Here is a 19,212-nt window from a genome sequence, read left to right on the forward strand (position 1 = left end):
TGTGGTAATGCACTTCAGTCCAGCTGTGAAAATCATGGGCAGGTGCAGCCTCTTAACATTGAAATGACGGCAGAAAAGGACCAAATGGTCCATCAGGTCTGCCCAGCAAGCTTATGGTAATATCTGCCATGCCATGCAAGTTACCCACATGCTTATCAGTTTCCCAAACTGTAAACATCAGGACCCTCGTTGGTTACTGTCTGAATCCAATTCGCTGTAACTCCTTGCCATTGAAGCAGAGAGTAATGATGGAGTTGCGTTAATAGTATGTAGGCTTATTGGTTAAGGGTAGTAACTGCCACAACAGCAAGTTTACCTCCATGTTTGTTTCCCCAGACCGTAAAAGTTGGGGCTCTCATTAGTTTCTGTCTGAGTCCCATTCCTCTTTACCCCTGCTGTTGAAGCAGAGAGCACTGATGCAGTTGCATTTACAGTATGTAGGATTATTGATTAAGGGTAGTAACCACCGCAACAGCAACTTAACCCCTTGCACTTGTTATGACCGCTCTGCCTCACCTCTATTTTACCTTTCTCCTCCTCCTTCGGAAGGATTTCTGCCTCCGCTGCTGTTTGCCGAACCCCTCGGCGTCTCCGAGCCAGCATGGGCGTCCCCGTCCGCCATGCTTCTTCCTGAGGCCTCCTAGGGTGCGCGTGCACGCTGCCCACGTTCTTAAGCACGTCATGGCAAGAACCTCTGGGGCAGCCCCACCACATGAAGTCAGTACCTCCGGGTATTTAAACCTCCGCTCCAATACAACGAGTTAGCAAGGACTTCGGTTTTGCTACTCTGACCGCTTCTAAGCTACATACTGAAGCTCTGGGTACCCGCTCCTCTGGTGCCCCTCGCTTCTACTCGCCCTCCGGGGTTATTTAGCCTAACCTTTAGGACACCCGCCCCTCAGGGGTCTTGTCTGCTTTATTCCAGGTACCCTCGGTGCTCCTAGGTACTCGCTCCTCGAGGGCCTATCCTGCTTTCGGTATCCTGCACCTCGGACCACGGGTCCTTCTCTTCACTCGACTACCGAAGGAAGCTATCATCGCAGCTGCCCTATGAGTACTACTATGCTCCAAGCTCTCCTCATTCCACCCTTCAGGTTCACAGCTTATCCCGCACTGCAGAACACTACCGGACCTTTGCTACAGCTGGGTGAGATCATCAACCACATCACTGCGGAGACTATCTGGAGCCTTACGGTGATATCGCTGGACTACAGCACTGTCCATTCCTTGGACAAATATCATCTTTATCACAGCAGTATAATAAAGCTTATTCTCCTCTCTGTCTGCTTGCTATTGAGTCTAGCCAGGGCAAGCCTTGCCTCACAAATCTGCTTCACTTTTTTGAAGGAGTTAATAAACATGTGGATAAAGGTGAACCTGTAGATGTAGTATACTTGGATTTTCAGAAGGCGTTTGACAAAGTTCCTCATGAGAGGCTTCTAGGAAAAGTAAAAAGTCATGGGATAGGTGGCGATGTCCTTTCGTGGATTGCAAACTGGCTAAAAGACAGGAAACAGAGAGTAGGATTAAATGGGCATTTTTCTCAGTGGAAGGGAGTGGACAGTGGAGTGCCTCAGGGATCTGTATTGGGACCCTTACTTTTCAATATATTTATAAATGATCTGGAAAGAAATACGACGAGTGAGATAATCAAATTTGCAGATGACACGAAATTGTTCAGAGTAGTTAAATCACAAGCAGATTGTGATAAATTGCAGGAAGACCTTGTGAGGCTTGAAAATTGGGCATCCAAATGGCAGATGAAATTTAATGTGGATAAGTGCAAGGTGATGCATATAGGGAAAAATAACCCATGCTATAATTACACAATGTTGGGTTCCATATTAGGTGCTACAACCCAAGAAAGAGATCTAGGTGTCATAGTGGATAACACATTGAAATCGTCGGTACAGTGTGCTGCGGCAGTCAAAAAAGCAAACAGAATGTTGGGAATTATTCGAAAGGGAATGGTGAATAAAATGGAAAATGTCATAATGCCTCTGTATCGCTCCATGGTGAGACCGCACCTTGAATACTGTGTACAATTCTGGTCGCTGCATCTCAAAAAAGATATAATTGCGATGGAGAAGGTACAGAGAAGGGCTACCAAAATGATAAGGGGAATGGAACAACTCCCCTATGAGGAAAGACTAAAGAGGTTAGGACTTTTCAGCTTGGAGAAGAGACGACTGAGGGGGGGATATGATAGAGGTGTTTAAAATCATGAGAGGTCTAGAACGAGTAGATGTGAATCGGTTATTTACTCTTTCGGATAGTAGAAAGACTAGGGGACACTCCATGAAGTTAGCATGGGGCACATTTAAAACTAATCGGAGAAAGTTCTTTTTTACTCAACGCACAATTAAACTCTGGAATTTGTTGCCAGAGGATGTGGTTAGTGCAGTTAGTATAGCTGTGTTTAAAAAAGGATTGGATAAGTTCTTGGAGGAGAAGTCCATTACCTGCTATTAAGTTCACTTAGAGAATAGCCACTGCCATTAGCAATGGTAACATGGAATAGACTTAGTTTTTGGGTACTTGCCAGGTTTTTATGGCCTGGATTGGCCACTGTTGGAAACAGGATGCTGGGCTTGATGGACCCTTGGTCTGACCCAGTATGGCATTTTCTTATGTTCTTAATTACAAAAAGTTCAGCAAGACAGAATCAAAATGGCTGCTTACCTCAGCAGACTGACAATGCAAGAACAGTTTTCCCAAAAGAGCACAGCACTCCATTACAGCTTCCTTCTTCTCCCTGGGGCCTGTCTAACTCTCAGGGCCTCACCTTTGTATCCCTTACCTCAGGGAAATGCCCCCACCCGAGGATCCCTTTCCTGTCTGTCTTAAGGTGGACCAGGCCAGATAGCTGGAGCCGGTCTGTTAAGGCAGTCTGAGGCTCTCTGTCATATACTCTATCACATTTCCTCCCCCTCAGCTCAATCTTCCTTAGTTGAGCGCCTGCCTGTACAAGGGAGACTTCTCTAGAAAGGAAGTCTGCTTTTATATTTGCCTTCCCTGCTCTGTGTCGGACTTTAAAGTCAAATGGTTGGAGTGCCAGAAACCACCTCATTACTTATCCATTGGACTCTTTATTCCGAGTGACCCTGACAAGGAGTTGGTGATGTGTTACCAGTGTGAACTGGAAGCCCAGTAGTTAATAACGAAAAGCCTTCAAGGCCCATTTGACAGCTAAGGCCTCTTTCTCTATCATTGAGTAGCATCTCGCTCGGGGTAGTAGCTTCCTGCTAATGAAGGCTACTGGGTGTTCTTCGTCTCCTTTCTCTTATGTGAGGACAGCTCCTAGCCCCACCTCTGATGCGTCTGTCTATACTATAAAGGGCTTGGTAAAGTCCAGACTTAGTAGAACAGGTTCTGAGCATATGTCTTTCTTTAAACCCTGGAAGGCTTCCTCCACCTCTGCAGACCATCTAACCTTCTCTGGGGTTTTCTTTTGTAATAGGCATGTGAGGGGCTTCTCTTTTTCTGAAAAGTTTGATATGAACCATCGATAGTAACCGATGAGGCCTAAAAAGGCTCTCACCTTACTCTTTGTCTGTGGGACTGGGACTCGGGTAATTGTTTCTATTTCCATGTCTGAGGATGGACTTTCCCTCTCCCAAGGGAGTATCCCAGATACTGTACTTCTTGACCTCCTAATTTACATTTCTTGGGGTTGGCTGTCAATCCAGCCTTTCGTAGACTTGTTAGTACAGCCTGTAATTGCCTTAGGTGTGTCTCCCAGTCTCCAATGTAAATGACGATGTTGTCAAGATAGGCCACTGCATAACCCTGATGTGGGCGTAGTAAGTGGTCTACCAAACGTTGGAAGGTAGCTGGAGCCCCATGAAGTCCGAACGGAAGGACCGTAAACTGGAAATGTCCCTTCGGTATTGAAAAAGCTGTCTTCTCCTTCGCAGTTGGCACCGGGGAACTTGCAGTTCCCAAGCGTTCAATAAGTTCATCCACGCGGGGCATCGGGTATGCATCCAGCTTCGAAGCCTCATTGACCTTCTGGAAGTCAATACAGAACCGGATACTACCATCCGGTTTAGGTACCATTACAATAGGCGAGGACCAATCACTATTGGATTCCTCTATTACTCCAAGTTGAAGCATTTCTTTCACCTCAGCTTCTACCACCTGCCTCCTGGCTTTAGGAATCCAGTAGGGCTGTTGTTTAACTATTACTCCTGGGGTTGTAATAATATCGTGACAAGCTAAGTGAGTTCTCCCGGGCATAGTCAAGAAGACATCTTTATTCCAAGTCACTAGTTTATCCAGGTCCACTTTCTGCGTTGTGGAAAGTTGGTCCCCATATGGGATCATCTGGGGCTCGGAAGTTTTTGAAACGTCTGGACCAAAGTCATCTTCTTGGACCAGACTGCAAGTCGGAGCAACCCATTTTTTTTTAGTAGATTCACGTGGAAGATCTGGGCCTTCTTCCGTCTGTCAGGTTGGGCCACTTTATAATCCACTGGGCCCATCTTCTCCAGCACCTCATATGGACCTTGCCAACGAGACAGCAATTTACTTTCCGACGTCGGTAATAGCACTAGTACGCAGTCTCCCGGCTGGAAGACCCGAGGAACAGCGGACTGGTTAAATTGCCGGGCTTGGGTAGCCTAGGCCTTTTCCAGGCATAGTCGGGCAGCCTCTCCTGTCCTCCCCAGTTGGTCCTGCATCTGGATCACATAGTCGGCCAAATTCCGTCCAGAATTGGGTTCCTCCTCCCAGGTCTCTTACTACATCCAGGATTCCCCATGGTCTTCTACCATACAAATCCCAATACCCACCCTCTTGACAGTCCAACGCCATTGTTTAGTGCCTCTACCCACCTTTAGGCTTTGTATATATTTGTATATAGTACTATTTGTATATAGTACTTTTTATGTAATCAACCCACATATTTATTTCCAAGTTATTTTCTTCCTGTTCCTTGTAAGACATTTACTTGTCACTGTTGTTATTGTTCAAATTGTAAACCGAATTGATCAGTAATTCTGTTACTGGAAAGTCGGTATAGAAAAGTTCTAAATAAATAAATACAATAATTCGAACGGGGAAAATCCGGTCAAACTTTGACGGACCTCTCAAATGGCGAACAATATATATGGCAAGAGTAAGTCCAAATTCTTGCCATCTTCCACGATGAACTTCCTCAATATCTGTTTGAGAGTTTTGTTAAAAGCTCCAAGGGCCCATCAGTTTGTGGATGGTAAACTGATGTCCGCAGGGTTTTTACCTGCAATAATGTGCAAACTTGTTTCATCACTTTAGAGACAAATGGGTTCCCTTGATCGGTTAATATCTCTTTGGGTAACCCCACCCGGGAAATCACTACCAAGGCCGTGGCTATTGTTTGAGTCTTTATATCTCGTAGGGGAATAGCTTCTGGATACCTGGATGCATAATCAAGAATGACCAGGATATATTTGTTTCCATGGCTAGACCTCTCTAAGGGGCCTACCAAGTCCATAGCGACCCTCTCAAAAGGTGTCTCTATAATTGGCATAGGCATTAGGGGAGCTATGTGCGTTGCTGCCAGTCTGGTCAGCTGACAGGTAGGGCAGTACTGACAATAATCCTGAACGTGTCGATACAAGCCAGGCCAATAGAACTGGGCTAAAATCTTTTCTCATGTTTTCTCTTTCCCTAGGTGGCCCCCCAAAAGATGACTATGGGCGAGCCGCAACACTTGCTGATGACACTACTGGGGAACCAAAAGCTGCTCAACCGTTTCGCCCTCCAGATTCCCCTTTGCTACTCTGTATACTAGATTTTTCTTGAGTACAAAAAAGGGGGGCTGGCTTTTGACCCTCCACCCCAGAGACTAATTCCCCATCTATTATCTGTATATTCTCCTGGGCCCCTTTGTGTCCCATCTTCTTGTTGGGCCTGCCTAAAATTCCCGGGGTTTCCCTCACCTATCCAGTCTGAGAGAACCTCTATGGGTTGGGGAGCCCCCTCTAACTCCACGACTGCCTCTAAACCTTGGGAATAATTATACTTTTCTATCCTATGTTGTCTACGAGGCTTGGGTACCTTAGGATTATTAATATACAAGTTCAGGTCTTCTAACAGAAAGACCTCTGGAAATGAGATCTCTTCCTTGCTGAAGTCATCTGGGCCCCTCATGAGCTGGGCCCAAAGTGTCCCAAAGTCTGGATAATCTCGTCCCAGTATCACCGGATATGGTATCCAGGGGAGCACTCCCACTTCTACTGTCGCTTGTCCCACTGGAGTCTTCAATAGGATCTGACTGGTCGGGTATTGTCTCTGATCTCCATATATACAAGCGAGGGTCACTGTCTGTTCATAATCAATCTGTGTTCTTTTGACTAGTTCCCTCCAAATTAGAGTTTTTACACTTCCCGAGTCTACTAAGGCTTGGGTCAAATTGCCATCTAGCTCCACCGGAACCATGAAGGTTGTAAACCCTGAGCGGGTAATGTCCACAAACGAGCAGGAGTAAGGGGCCACCAAATTGACATCCATAAATTCATCCTCCACTCGAAAGCAGTCCTGAGCAAAGTGCCCCCTCTCTCCACAGTTGAAGCAGGTCCCTTTGGGCTTCACTGCTTCTAGATCTTTACTCGTTCCGCCCTCAGGTCCCTCTAATGCATTATCAGGGTCTTGTGAGGTAGGGAGACTCTTTACTTCTCAGCCGATATAGTGGCTTAGGGTTCCGCCCCTCGATTCTCTTCTTCCTTTCTCCAAGCCCTTTATTCGGGAATTCTTCTCTGTCTGCAGAATCCAAATAACGCTCTCTTAGGGAAACCACATCCTTCAGTGTCCCCGCTGTCTGTCGCCGCACCCATTCACACACTCGGGAGGGGAGAATGTCCACAAACTGTTCTGCCATGACAGTCTCCGCAACTTCAACTCCCCTTTTATTATCGGGTTCTAGCCACCGCCAGCACCAGTCCTTTAATTTCTGAGCCAGAACCCGGGGTCTCTCTCCTGGTGTAAAGGTTAAGCCCCGGAAACATTTCCGATATGATTCCTTAGACAGTCCTAGTCTATCGAGTATGGCAGCCTTGAGTCTTGGGCCTGCTGATTGTCAAGGGCCCAGTATGTGGCCTGGGCCTTACCGGTTAAATGTGGAGCTACTCTCATGGCCCACTGGGACCTAGGTCAGGCCATGGCCTCCGCCACCCTTTCAAAGGTGACCAGGAATGCTTCCGGGTCATCTTGGGGCCCCATCTTTGTCAGCCGAATTTCCAATGTTGGTGGGGTTGGACTCTCTTCTGTTCCGGTGTGTACCCCATCGGTCCCTGCCGCTGGTGTCCTTCATAATAATTGGCCATTAAGCTGTGCTTGGACTTCCAGGTGTTGCTGCAATTGTTGCAGTAGCTGCTGGTGCTATGCATACTGGGTCTGAGCGGCTGCCCGGAGCTGCTGTTGTCCCTCCACCAGGGTTTGCAGTAGCTGCTCCATTTCTCAGGGAGGTTCCTGCAGAGGTTATTCTGAGCTCCTGCCCCTTCAAGACCGGAAACCTTTCCCCTTCTTCCAAACAAAAGAAAAGCCTGCTTCACCAGCTCTAACTCACTTCTTCTGTTCCCTCCCTCCGGCGGAGCTTCTCTCCTTAGCCGGTACCAACAAACAACAACAACAACAAAAAAAAATCCTGTGTGGCTACCATTGCAGCCAGGCCCCCCCCCCCAAAACGTTTTTTTTTTTTCTAGTGTGGGTCCCTGTCTGTGATGCTTAGAACAGGTAATACCATTTCTGACACATATATGTGATGCCCTTGGAGCGGTCTAAGACAGGAGAAGGTTGGAGAATAGACCAGACTGGAGTCTGTTCTGCTTTTCAACAGTTTAATTACAAAATGTTCAGCAAGACAGAATCAAAATTTTTTTATTTACCCCCTCCGCTATCCTTTAAACCTTTCTTTTCCCTATAGCAACCCTGCTAGTCTATATATAGTTGCCTTTCTGAACGCATAATTTGTAATGTCATATATAGTGTCTCCTGTATGTACTAGTTAAAGATAATGTATATTATAGTATATAATACTTTTTGTTATTATTGTATATGATACTTTTTGGAGTGTATAATTTATATAAAGTTATCCACCGTGTATAAGGTTATACACAGTCCCTTATTGAGTGTATAATTTGCAATGCTACTTATTATGTTCTTCTGTTGTTTTCCATCAGGTACTGTTCCTTTTCTCCTCTTCCTGTTTTTCCCTCTCTTCTCTCACCCCTTCTCTTCTTCCTATCTGCTCCCTCTCCCCCCACCCTGGTTTTTTTGTAATTTCCTCCTTCAGTTATATTGTAAACCAGCATGATGTACCCACGAATGTCGATATATAAAAGCTAATAAATAAATAAATAAAATGGCTGCTTACCTCAGCAGACTGACAATGCAAGACCAGTTTACCAAAAGAGCACAGCACTCCATTACAGCTTCCTTCTTCTCCATGGGGCTTATCTAACTCTCTCAGGCCTCACCTTTGTATCCCTTACCTCAGGGAAACGCCCCAACCCGAGGATCCCTTTCCTGTCTGTCTTAAGGTGGACTGGGCCAGATATCTGGAACTGGTCTGTTAAGGCAGTCTGAGGCTCTCTGTCATATACTCTATCACAGAGTAATGGTGAGGGGATTGTGGGAAATGAGTTCAGTTTTGCAAGTATTGAGTGAGAGATTAAGTTTTGTGAGTAGTTGATTGATTGTATTAATGCATTTGTCCCAAATTTTTAGTGAGGTGTGTAGGGAATCAGTGATAGGGACGAGGATTTGGACGTCGTCCGCATATATGAAGTGGGGGTGGCTTAGGTTAGATAGGAGTTGGCAGAGGGGTAACATGTAGATGTTGAAGAGGGTAGAAGAAAGGGCAGAGCCTTGAGGGACACCTCGGGTTAGGTCAGTGGGGTCGGATTCAAACTTACCCAATTTGACCTTGTAGTGTCTATTTTTGAGGTAGGATTCAAACCAACGGAAAGCGGTTCCTGTTATGCCAATGTTTGTGAGTTGGTTTAATAGAATTGTATGGCTGATCGTGTCGAATGCTGATGATATGTCGAGCATTGCTAGGATGTAGGAATGCCCATTGTCCATACCTTTGAGAATAGTGTCTGTGAGTGATAATAGGAGTGTTTCTGTATTGTAGAATTTCCGGAAGCCAAATTGGGACGGGGCTAGAATTTTGTGTTTGTAAAAGGTATTCCGAGAGATGGATGTTGACTACTTTTTCAGTGATCTTGGTTAAGAAAGGAAGGTTTGAGATTGGTCGAAAGTTAGAGAGTTCTGATGGGTCGAGATTGGGTTTCTTTAGGATGGGTTTGATAATTGCTTATTTTAGCATGGTGGGGACATTACCAAGGGTGAGGGAGCAATTAATGATCTCAGCTATGGGTTTAGCTATTAGGTTTGGAATGATTAGAAGAAGTTTGGTGGGGATGGTATCAGATGAGTGGGAGGAGGGTTTAATTTTCTTTAATAGGGATTCTATTTCGGATGATGATGTTGTATTAAGGCAGTCAAGGCTGGCCGTGGAGCTTATGGGGAGGACATTATCGTAGGATGCTTCAGCGGGAAAACTTGTAGTGAGTTTGGATATTTTGTTGTAGAAAAATAGGGCAAGGTTGTTACATTTGTCTTTGGAGTCGGTGTCTGGTCTTGATGAGAGGGGAGTATTGGTAAGGTCAGATACGAGAGAAAAGAGGGCCTTGGCGTTGTATTGAAAATCGTGAATTTTGAGTGCGTAGAAATCGTGCTTTGTTTTAAGAATGATAGTCCTATATGTATGCATAGAGGATCTGTATGAGGCAAGTAGTACAGGTGAGGGATGTTTGCGCCATTTTCTTTATTTGTTTCTTAATTCACATTTAAGTTTTTTTTAATTCGGAGGAGTACCAAACTTTTTTGTTGTTGTTTGTTGGGTTGATTATTTTTGTTGTAAGAGGGCAGATTTTGTCAGCTATGTCTTTTGTGATATTGTTTCAGCAGGAGAGTGCTGCTGGGGGGTTGGTTAGGTCAATTTTGTTGGTGATGTCAGCGCAGGCGGAGATTAGGTCCTCTCTGGAGCATGGTTTCTGAATTGGACGGTGTGGTTATGCAGTGGTGGGGTGGGAGATGTTTCCTTTATGGAGAGAGTGGTATTTATAAGTGTATGGTCAGACCAGGGGACAGGGGAGCAAGAGGGTTTTCGGCTGTGAGGATGTTTGAGTTCATGCTTTGTGGGTTGGCTGGTTTATGATTTGCTTAAAACCCATGGCGTCAAGGGAGGAAAGAAAGGCCTCACAGGAGGGGGATTGTGGGGAGGTATCTACGTGTAGGTTGAAATCTCCTAGCATGATGGTTGGTAAGTCAAGGTCTAAGTTATCGATAAATTCAATGAGGGGGGAGGCGTTACTTTCAAGGAGACCGGGGGGGGGAGTAAATTAGGCATAATTGAAGTTGCGAAGATTTAAAGAAGCCGATTTCAAATTTGGGGGGTATATTAATGTTTGTGGGATTAGTCTTAGGGGTTTTTTTGGCAGCGAGGAGTAGGCCACCACCTCTTTTTTTTTTTTTCCTGGGTATGGAGAAGATAACATAAAGATGTGAGAGTAGTTGGTTAAGCAATACTACATCCGTGTGTTTGAGCCAGGTTTCTGTAACTGCACAAATGTTGGAGTCGAGTAGTATATCGTTGAGGATGGGAGTTTTCTTCACAATAGATTGGGCATTGAAGAGAATCAGGGAGAATGAGAGGCCGAGGAGTTGCGTGAGTGGCATTGTCGTGATAGGAAGAAGATATTTGAGGTGTGAGGTAGGATTGGTGAGACTGGGTATACTGTCTCTGCGGGTAAGATGTTTAATAGTGGGGATGGAGAGGGCTAGCATAATCTGCTGGGTGGAGAGGGGAGTTTATTGTTGCTTGGGGGGGAGAAAGTGAGAAAGGTGGGATGTGAGGAGGTGTGGAGGGCTGTAGTGTGCTTGCAATAGTAGGTGGAGAGGTGGTCGGTGGAGTCATAATGGTGGTGAGGGAGTTCTGGGAGGGTAGTGGTAATAAGGGGGTTGGGGTGGGTTAGGTGGTGCCAAAGCCTCGTGGTTCTGCGCTAAGGGGTAGCCTGATTCCTGCTCCCCACCTCTGAAGACGTGGGGGACGACTGTGGGGCGTAGCGTCGTTGGGAGGCGGCGAGACGGGCTTATCGAGGTCGAAGTGGACTCTTACCCCAGTGGGTGCATGCTGATCGCATGAGCCGTGTAGTCGAGGTCCGCAGGTCGGGTCGTTGCTAGAGGATGGTCTTGGGTCAGAATGGCGTCAGGTCAGAATGGCGTCGGTAGAGGGCCGCAGGTAGGTTCAGGCGTCCGGACAACAAGGTCGCGTGTAGGTTAGGGTGTTTGGAGGAGGGCCGCTGGTCGGCTCGGTGACCTGAGGAGGGCCACTGGTTGGGTCAGCTTCTGGAAGGGAGTGCCACTGGTCGGGACACGGCGGTCGCAGCTGGGGAGAGGGCTGATCTGGTGTATCCTTTAAGTGAGTTGTCCCTCGATGCTTCTCTGAAGAACTGGAAGCTGATGAGGATCTGAAGGCTGAGAGATGGCTGCACAAAGTGGCACACTAAGGGGCAGGCCCCTTAGTCGTGCTCCTTCGTCGTGTGACGTACAGCACACGGCGCCTACGGCTTACTGGGGCTGGGTTTAAAGGTCCCTCGTCGCTTCGCTGACGTCGGTGGAGGGAGGAGTCAGATGCGGCGGGCAGGGTCGGCAGAGTTCGGAAGCGCAGGCCTGGGAGACTCTAGGCTTGTCTTTCTCTGTCAGAGAGGGGGAGCAGGGGTTGGTCGGTGGCCTGAGATGGGCTCCGATGCAGTCTCCAGCGAAGAGGCGCCTATGGGTTCTCGGACCTAGAGGACGTTAGATTTCTGTGTCCTTGGATGTGAGAGCTCCGGTTCAGAGGGCTCCAAATTATCTTTATATGTTCACCTTAGGAGGGAAGATTGTTATTTGAGATTATTGGTGACTGTACATTGGCTTGGGTATATATCAATACTGAGGGACTGCAGGTGGCACTCTGGTTAAAAAGCAGTGCCTGAAAAGCTTTTTAGTTCTCTGCCTCCATCTGCTGGTAGAGATGCAAAACCCACTTGTCTGGACTGATCTGTGGTACTCCAGGAATGAAAATCAGCAGGTAAGAATCAATTTTCCTTTTTAATCCTTTCCTTCTTTTTTTTTTTTTAACCCACAGCCAATAGTGAAGAATATCTCACTCTTGGGTTGTTTAGTAATAGGATTTGATCGTCTAGAACAACCTTTGGACTTAATACAAGAAGCCTGCAACCATCTCGAGCTGGAATTAGGAACAAATATGCATCTTGCAATAAACTGTGCTGCTCACGAAATAATAGACTATGTAAGCAGCATGTTTAATACACCTCTTGTAACTGAAAGTGAAATTTCTAGCATAAATAATAATTATAAATATATTGGAAGAATAATTGAATGGTTTGAGTAGTACCTTACAAGAAAATATTTTTTAATTTTTTGTTTTTTTCTTTAGACTAAAGGGAAATATGAAGTGCTGAATGGAAGCTTCAAGAGCCCTGATGAGATGGTGGATATGTATTTGGACTTGATTGCGAGATACCCATCAATCATTGCATTAGTAGACCCACTGCGGAAAGAAGTAAGAATGGTTGCTTTTCTTACCTTTTTTAAACCACCATTAAACTTGTTTTGGCAGCCAATGTAATTTAGTCCAGGGATGCACAAACTGTTTTTTTAAGGATTACTGATACTTACTGTAGCTGGGGGCCGAGTCTTACTTAGAATTCCATGGGCGAAGGGGGGGGGGGGTTAATAGTGACAAATATACCTCATACTGAGAGAAACAAAGCAAAAACCACACCAATAAAAACAGTAATTTAACACAATTAAATAGAATAACATAAAATTCTTAAAAAATCATATAAAAATGTTCCAAGCACACAAAATATTTCAAAACTCACATCAAATAATACCCAATAATTAAAACTGGTAAGGATTTTAAAAAATTCCCTGCTTTCCATACCTAAGAATTTTTGATTTCCAGAAGCTCTGAGATTATGGATTAGCAGGCAGAGAGGGAATGGAGGGGGGGGGGGGGGGGGGGAAGGTTGTTGCGTGCACACACACACATATATGCTCTTTCTTTCACCCACACATACATACACATGCCATTTCTCAGCCACCCATATTCACATGCTCTCTCTCACCCATCCTTAGTGTGCTTTCACCCATCCACCCATACATGCACTTACTCTCATTGGCTACCTGACACATACACACGCACTCACTCATTCTCTCTCTCCTATACAGACCCCAGGCAGGCACACATTTATTCATATACACATCTACCCCTAGGTAGGCTCCCATTCATTCTCACACCCACCAGAGACCCCAGGCAGGCTCCCACTCATTCTCTCCTGCCAGGTGGTCTGTGTGTATATGTGTGTGTGAGAAACAATTAATGGATGCCTGCCTGGGGGTCTATTGGTGTAGGAGAATGAGTGGGAGTCTGCCTGGGGGTCTCTGTGTGTAGGAGAATGATTGGGAGCCTGCCTGGGGGTCTCTATGTATATTTGAAAATGATTTGGAGCCTACCTGTGTAGGCTCCAAATCACACACACACACAGGTAGGCTCCAAATCATTTTCAAATATACATAGAGACCCCCAGGCAGGCTCCCAATCATTCTCCTACACACAGAGACCCCCAGGCAGACTCCCAATCATTCTCCTACACCAATAGACCCCCAGGCAGGCATCCATTAATTGTTTCTCACACACACATATACACACAGACCACCTGGCAGGCTCCCATTCATTCTCTTTCATACACAGTGACCCCAAGGCAGGCACACATTCATTCTCACACACACAGACGCGCAGGCAGGCACCCAATTATTCTCCTACACACACACACACACACACACACACAAACCTCCAGACAGGCACCCAATCATTCTCACACACACACACACACACACACACACACACACACAAACCTCCAGACAGGCACCCAATCATTCTCACACACACACCAAACCTCCAGGCAGGCACCCATTCATTCTCACACACAAAAACACCCAGGCACCCTGCTCCACATCGCCACACTTTGAAGGCTCGTGCTCCACGCTCGAGGCCAACCCATTCCAGGGAGCCCTTTCCTCTCAAAGGAAAGGGAACTCTCCCTGGGGTAGTCGGCCTATCTCTTAGTACCTGTTGACCCATGTTGAACTGCTGTTCACATGGCACCCTCCTCAACCTTGGCCTTGAAAATTCTCGTTTGTATATCTGCTAACTCCACCAGATTTTAAAAAACCAGCGAGAGCTCACTAGATGCCAATGGAAACACCCCACTCTAGGGGCGAACCCATTCTAGGGAGCCCTTTCCTGTGCAAAGGAAAGAGAACTCTCCCTGGGGCCAGCCTGTCTTGCCCCTATCAAAACCACAGGGACCAGACTACCTCCGCTCTGCCAGCCTGTCTTGCCCCTATCAGCTTTCTGCCACTCTGCCTTGCTGCCATACACCAGATGACTCACTCAACTCCTTGTGGTGTTCTTGCCACTCTCTTGGCTCCTCAGTGTGTTGGTGCTAGCCTTTCTGCTTGCTATGTTCCCCCTTCATTGTGCTGTAGGATATTGATGCCACTTGTCATGCCACTTTGCCTGTCGTGCTGCCTTTGAGGGTTCATGCATCTGTTATCTGTGCTCTCTTTTGAAGCTGTGGTGTGTTTTTGACACTCTCGCTGCTGCTTTGCACCTCTGTTAAAGCACTCTTGCCACTACTGGTACCCCTTTGCCCCTTTAAAGTGCCTTAAGCTATTCATGCCACTTTGGTACCACTTTGCCACAGTCTAAGTACCTTGGAGCTCTTTTCTCCTTTTGATGATTGCTCTCCAGAAGTTTCATCAGAATTGATAAGAAAACTCCAATTCCCTGTACGTACCAGGATCAGTCCAGACAGTAGGGTTATGTCTCCCTTCCAGCAGGTGGCGTCAGAGGCCAAAGTTCTAAGCACCTCCCATATCCCAGGGCGCCTCCTGCGATCCTCCAGTATTCCTCTGACTCCAGCAGGTGAAGGAAGACATCCCCTGCGATCCTGTTACTTTGGTCAGCTGAGTAAATTTACCTTTATTTGTAGTGACGGGAGTTTTTGTCCCTGGCTGATCTTTGACTAGATCTTCTTACGTTTAAAAAAAAAAAAAGAATTTAGAATTAATTTGATGCTGTGTCCGTTGGCCTTGACACCCGGAAGACTTTTATTATTCCCGGGCAAAGAGGGGATTTACTGGTGGGCCGGTCCCTACCCCTTTCAGTGCCAGAGAAGTTTATATGCCTCTGAAGGGAGCTTAGAGATTTTTTGTTGATTTCCAGGGAGGTTTTATTCCCCTGAAGAGAAAGCTCCATTAACTGTATAGCAGTTTAAAAAAAAAAAACAACTGGTTTTTTTTTCATTGTATATTTATGTGTAAACGGTTTTTTATTGGGTGAGGCACAAAAAAAATTGTTACATAAACATGCACAGCAAAGAACACAATATCAACAGGCAGAAATACATCTCAAGTGAACAAAATGCTGGCAATTTAACTGGTTCACCCGTTTTTTGGGAAATAACAATTAAGAATAAGAACAATAGCAGGTCTATCTATCTCTCCCCCCCTTCTGAACGCCTTATTCCCCTTCCCCCCACCCCACCCCCCGGAGACCAACTGAAATCAGAATAAACACCAGTTACTCTCTGAACACTCAATTACAAGTATTAAGAGCCAAGCTTCTAGCTCTAGGAGGCAGCATTTGAATGTAGGGCTCCCAGGTTTGCAGAAATAATTTCCCTCGCTTGGGCGAGCTACGAGCATAAAACTGTTCCATCTGCATAAGGCGGTGAAAATGTATGCGCCAGGTCCAAAAGGAAGGCGGCTCCGCATTGCACCAATGGAGTAGAAGTACCTTTTTCCCCACTAGACCCGCCTTTTTAAGCAACATACGTAGGCCAGGCGAACGGACTGAGTGATAAGTAACACAGTGAAATAACCAAAGATACGGGGAGAACGGTAGGCGAACCCCTCCCAAAGACTCCAAGTAACCCCCAATCCGCTGCCAAAACGTTTGGATGGGGGGACACTCCCAGAAAACATGGGACAAGGTTCCCGGCTGCTTCCCACAGCGCACACATCCAGCAGCAGCAACAATACCAGCCTTGAAGGCAATATGGGGCGAAATATAAGCCCTATGCAAGAATTTAAAATGCATCTCCCGAAAGTACATACTGCCAGTGATAGTAAAAATACTTCTCACACTAGCCGAAAAAATAGGGAGTGTTAGCACAAAAACACCATCTCGATTCCAGCGGTCTACTGAGATTCGATAAAAATCCCTAGGTAGCCGACGGTGCAACCGGTTGTAGTAAGTCGAGAGAGACAGTTCCACAGTCCGGTCAAATTGAAAAAAATCATTCAAAAGTTTAATTGCTGCTGAATGTTGGGCCGGGGAGCCCAGTGACTGAAGGTAATGCCTAAACTGCAGATAGCCAAAGTAATGAGACTTATGAATCCCATACAGTTCTTGTAAGTGGTCAAACGGTAGGGCACAGCCATCTGCATCTAAAGCATGACCCAAATATAGTATACCTTGGTATTGCCAGCGTCTAAAGCACGCAGTCGTGGACCCTGGGGTAAAGTCCAGATTGCCTCTAAGAGGCAAAAAATACGTACATTGTCGGGGTAACCCTAATTGACGAGTCAGACGGGCCCAAGTTTTCCTGAGGGGTGCGACTAGTGGATGGGTAACCAGCCCTGGGGGAAAATCTTTACTTTGGCTCATAAGAATATAGTTTAGAGCCAAAGGTCTGGTAAAGGCGGCCTCAGCCACTACGTTAATATAAGCAGATTTCCCCAGGAGCCAGCCTCGGATTAGGCGAAAATTAGCCGCCAGACCATAATCATAGAGATTAGGGACCCCCATACCCCCATGATCCCAAGAATACCGCAACCAAGGCAATTGAATTCTAGCTTTCCCACCTCTCCAAATAAACCGGCGAAGTGATTTATCTAAGTTTTTCAGATGTCGGTTAGACAGTATCATAGGGAAATTTTGGAAGACATATAACCATTTGGGCAATATCACCATTTTAAACAAATTAATCCTTCCACTTAAAGAGAGCGGCAAGGTGTGCCAAACTTGTAATTTCTCCTGAGTGGTGCGGAGCAGTCGAGTTATGTTATTCTTGTAGATTTGGGTAATATCATTCGCAAGGTAGATCCCCAAATATTTGAGAAGGCCTGGTGCCCACTGAAGAGGAAATGAAGCCCCCCAGCGCTCCTTAAGAGAATCGGGAAAGGCCAGGGCTTCCGACTTATCCCAGTTAATACGCATGCCAGAAAAAGTAGCAAAGCTAGTAAATAAATCCAAAAGCACCTGTAGGGACCGGTGTGGGGATGTAAGAAATAATAGCACATCATCAGCGAATGCTGCATATTTGAAAATCTCCGACCGCTCCTCGCCCTGAAATAGTATTCCCCGAATAGCTGGCGTAGACTGTATAGCCCGCAGGAAAGGTTCTAAAACAAGAAGAAAAAGTAATGGGGATAATGGGCAACCCTGTCTAGTGCCCCTAGACACAGTGAAGGCATCCGTCAGTCCCCCATTGACCAAAATACGTGCTTCTGGAGAGGAATATAGAAGTTCAATGGCTTGGTAAAAATAACCCCCAAACCCTATCAATTTTAACAACTGAAACATATAGCCCCACTCCACCCTATCAAAGGCCTTCTCGGCATCGAGGCTAACTACCAGATAGGGGTCACCTATCCTCTGACATAGTGCCATGGCAGTGACAATTTGACGTATATTGCGTAGAGCATAGCGGCCTTTGATGAAACCTACTTGTCCCGACTGTATCAAGGATGGTAATACATTCCCCAGTCGCTCTGCAAGAATTTTTGCCAAAATCTTATGATCCATATTCAACAAGGAGATGGGTCTATAAGACATAGGTTGTAGAGGGTCTTTACCTGGTTTGGGTATAAGAGTCACATATGCCAGATTGCCATTTGGGGGAAAGGTCCCTTTACCAATGAGAGATTGAAACACTGTGGGAAGCAATTTAGAAAGCGGGGTTATCAGACATTTATAAAATTCGGAACCATATCCGTCCGGGCCGGGAGCCTTCAACTTATTGGCTTGCAGAATGACCCGATTAACCTCTTCCTCCCGGATAGGTTCATTTAAATAGCGGTAGTATTCCAAAGATAGGGAAGGGAGTTGAATGAGTTCCCCAAACGCCTCCCATTTAGATGCATCCCACCCCTCGGAGCTATATAACTTAGAAAAATAAGCATGAAAAACTTGGCGAATACTGTCAACGTCATGAACTATCTGTTGATGGGAGTTCTTAAGCGCCAGGATATGCCGGTTTCCCCTAGCCGATTTAATTAAAGCCGCCATCAGCTTACCGGACTTTTGCCCAAATTGGAAAAGCTTATACCGATAAAAAAGTATGCCTTTTTTTGTACGCTGGTGAATGAGAGAGTTAATAGCCGCCTGTAAGGTGAGGTAAGTTTCCCTATTCCCCAAGGAGTGACAGCGCGCTAGCGCCCGCCTGGCTCTTTGAAACTGAGTTGTGAGCTGGAGGAGCTGCTGGTCTTGAGACTTCCTCCGATGCGCCACAAATGAGATTATATCTCCTCGGAGCACCGCTTTGGCAGTGCTCCAAAAGAGAACTGGGTCAGCTTTATGTTGTGCGTTTAAAAGTGCAAACGACTCCCAGCGTTCCTTTAAGTAATCTTGAAACGCAATATCATCTGCTAAAAAATAGGGATACCGCCATACATATGTGGATTGAGACGCTATCGGATTTGCCAACTCGAGCCATATCGGGGCGTGATCCGATATAATAATATCCTCAATCCCTGCCCCCACAACCTTAGAGAACTGGGTTGTACTCAATAACAAATAATCCAAGCGGGAATGGGTAGCATGGGCCCTGGAGACATGCGTGAATTCCTTATCCTGAGGGTGTAGCACACGCCATACATCCGTCAGATGGAGGGAACGCTCCAAAAGAAGGAGCCCCTTTCCCGAGGCTCCCGGAGTCCGAGCAAGGGTGGCTTTGTCTAGCAAGGGGTCCTTAACGGCATTGAAATCGCCGCCCACAAGGATTAGATTATCAATATATGGCAGTAAAAGTGCACACAAGTCTGTAAAAAAGGAGGCTCGATACACATTAGGGGCGTATAAGTTAC

At 46.2% G+C, this 19,212-nt stretch overlaps 1 protein-coding gene across 1 annotated transcript in view; it reads left to right on the plus strand.

The window, feature by feature from the left end:
* Nucleotides 1-19,212, plus strand: part of ENO4 (enolase 4) — a 291,356-nt gene that overhangs the window by 155,272 nt on the left and 116,872 nt on the right. The window contains exons 10-11 of the mRNA XM_029610746.1: nucleotides 12,179-12,343; nucleotides 12,491-12,616. Of these exons, the coding sequence (XP_029466606.1) occupies nucleotides 12,179-12,343; nucleotides 12,491-12,616 (291 nt within the window). The remainder of the gene's footprint in view (nucleotides 1-12,178; nucleotides 12,344-12,490; nucleotides 12,617-19,212) is intronic.

Source organism: Rhinatrema bivittatum, chromosome 7 (genome assembly GCF_901001135.1).
Source record: "Rhinatrema bivittatum chromosome 7, aRhiBiv1.1, whole genome shotgun sequence".
In the NCBI taxonomy this organism is placed as follows: Eukaryota; Metazoa; Chordata; class Amphibia; order Gymnophiona; family Rhinatrematidae; genus Rhinatrema; species Rhinatrema bivittatum.